Source organism: Arachis ipaensis, chromosome B03, assembly GCF_000816755.2.
Source record: "Arachis ipaensis cultivar K30076 chromosome B03, Araip1.1, whole genome shotgun sequence".
Taxonomy (NCBI): Eukaryota; Viridiplantae; Streptophyta; class Magnoliopsida; order Fabales; family Fabaceae; genus Arachis; species Arachis ipaensis.
In genome coordinates, this window is record NC_029787.2 from 62,025,964 (window position 1) to 62,028,556 (window position 2,593).

The 2,593-nt window shown below is 42.2% G+C and overlaps 1 protein-coding gene across 1 annotated transcript; it reads left to right on the forward strand.

Moving 5' to 3' along the window:
- Nucleotides 811-1,617, forward strand: LOC107633178. The gene has a single exon (XM_016336815.1). It carries the CDS (start codon nt 811-813, stop codon nt 1,615-1,617), a length of 807 nt encoding a protein of 268 aa, XP_016192301.1.

A 2,593-nucleotide genomic window follows, 5' to 3' on the forward strand; every position in this document is an offset into this window, starting at 1 on the left:
TGTGCTAACGCTGCCACTAACGCCAGTGCCTGTTGTGCGTACGCATGTTGACTCGTGCGTGCGCATCCTTGTAAGTTTTACCTCTTGTGCATACGCACACTGCTTCTTGTGTACGCACACTAACCACTTTTTCTCTGGTCCACACGCACACTGCTCCGTGCGTACGCACACTTGCCAAAAGTTTCAGCCCCAACTCATGCCTTGATCGAAGACGTTAGTGTGCTAACGGTTGTGGCGTTAACACGCTAACGCTACCTCCTTCTTCCTTGGGTAACGTTGTCTGTGGCGTTAACACGCTAACGCTAACGCTAACACTAACGCTGCCTTCCTCTTGAGTAACGTTAGCACTGGCATTAGTGTGCTAACTTTGCCACTAACACCAGCTTCTTCATTGGGTAGCGGTGGCACTACCATTAGTGGGCTAACTTTGCCACTAACGCCACCTTCTTTTTCTTCCTTGGCAACGTTAACACTGGCGTTAGTGGGCTAAGTTTACCACTTATGCCAGCACCTCCTTCATTGAGCACGTTAATACTGGCGTTAGTGGGCTATCTTTGCCATTAATGCTAGCACCTTCTTGCCTTCCTTTGCTTCTTCTTTACCTATCATCAATCAAATAAGTGCATCAAAGCTTTGCTATAATCACAAGATAATACATTATTCATTGCATTAAGTAGTTCTTGCATAAATCTCATGAAAATGATTATAATTCACTAATGTTTGATGAATCAAGACATGCATAAGTAACTCATCCAAATGCTTGCTTATTGATGAAGATAATGCATGAAACTAGCCTAAAGCATGCTAAAAATGGCTTGTAAAACTAGCCAAGGTGCTCTGGCATCAACCACCCATAGTTTCGTGCCTCAAACTAGGTCTTCCATTTGGAACTTGGAGATACAGGTTGGTCAGTTGAGCAAGAGGATCCCAGAGATCCCTTCCAATACTCTTCCAAGCAATACAGAGGTAAATCCAAATGAAGAGTACAGGGCCCTCAGTATGGAGGTTGTGATCGAACCCAAGGAGGAACCTGTTGTTGAGGAGCTCAAGGAATTCAGAAAGCATGAGGAGACTGATAAGGTCACTCTGCACGCCCCTTTGCTGAGAGAGGAACTTGAAGAATACTCTTCTTCAGAAGATGATGAAGAGTCTAGGGAAGAGCAAATTGCTTGGTACCTAGCCATCTTCAGGAAGCTGAAAGCCAACTCCTCTCATACAGAGGCATTGAAGGGGGAATATGAGCTGGTAATACTGGCCAAGGAGTGCAGTGCCTTGGTCCAGAAGAAGCTCCCTCAGAAGCTACTGGATCTCGGAAGCTCCCTGATTCCCTGTACTATAGGGACCATCACCTTTGAGAAGGCACTATGTGACCTTGGCTCAAGCATCAATCTGATGCCTCTATCTGTAATGAAAAGGCTAGGAATTCTAGAGGTGCAATGTAGCACAATTTCATTGGAGAAGGTAGACAAGACCCTAAAAAGGGCGTATGGTATGGTGGAGGATGTCCTAGTAAAGGTTGAGGACCATTACATCCCTGTGGACTTTGTGATTCTAGACACTTGGGAGGACAAAAATGAATCCATCATCCTTGGAAGACCTTTTCCTAGCCACTGCTAAGGCCATAATTAATGTGAAAAGAAGAGAGCTAGTCCTGAGACTACATGAGGATTGCATCTTGTTCAAGATCCCCCAACCCTCAATCTCCCTCTGATAGAGGCGGCACCATTATGCAACACATTGTGTTTCAGCCTTCCCTTTCAGTGCAGAGCTTTACAGAGCCCCCAGACACTAACTCTAAGTTTAGTGTTGGACAACTGGTAGGTGCCGAACGTCGGTTAGGAATTTCGCACAAAAATAATTCTGTCAATAGTATAGTCCTAACTGACGAACAACACCCAACCAAAGTTTGGAATCAAAAGATGTCACAATTCAAAACCAATAAAAACCGGGAGTTTTAATTCCCGAGTCGTCTCCCAAGGACTAGTGATCAATGAGTGCACAATTTCGGTTGTGAAGGCAACAAGATTTTCAATGAAGATATAAACAATTAAAGGAATAAAAGAACACTCAAAATTGCAAGTAATGAACTAATAAAGGAATCAAAGAACTAGCTATGTAATATGAACAAGTAAGCAATGAAAATGATTGATGTATGTATTTGTGTGTGTGTGATCCAAGATATAAATAGAATCTTGGCTTGGGATGAGCTAAGGGTCCTTTCCTTGTTGGAACTACAACTATGACAATTATAATGGATTAATCTCACTTAGTTAACTCTTACATCGAAGAGTAGATCAAGTGAGCATAGTTGTTCTTAATCCACAAATCCTAACTCACTTGCTAATTGCCTTAGCATCAAGTTAGCGTTAGTGTAAACAAGAACAATTAACAACTCAAGAATTATCACTAAATGTTGGACATTCCAACTCTAGGAACCCAAAGGCTCATTTTCCCCAAGACAAGAGGTGAAAATTTAGCCCATAATAAAAATTGACATTTCCACAGACACTTGGTGGGCAAAAACATAAAACATGATAAAATTGAGAAAGTGCTTGAAACTATGAGCAACAAATGATCAAAATTAACAATATCA

Bases quoted from the DNA above. Each gene is read 5' to 3' on its own strand.
- LOC107633178 (XM_016336815.1), top strand. From the start codon at position 811: ATGGCTTGTAAAACTAGCCAAGGTGCTCTGGCATCAACCACCCATAGT.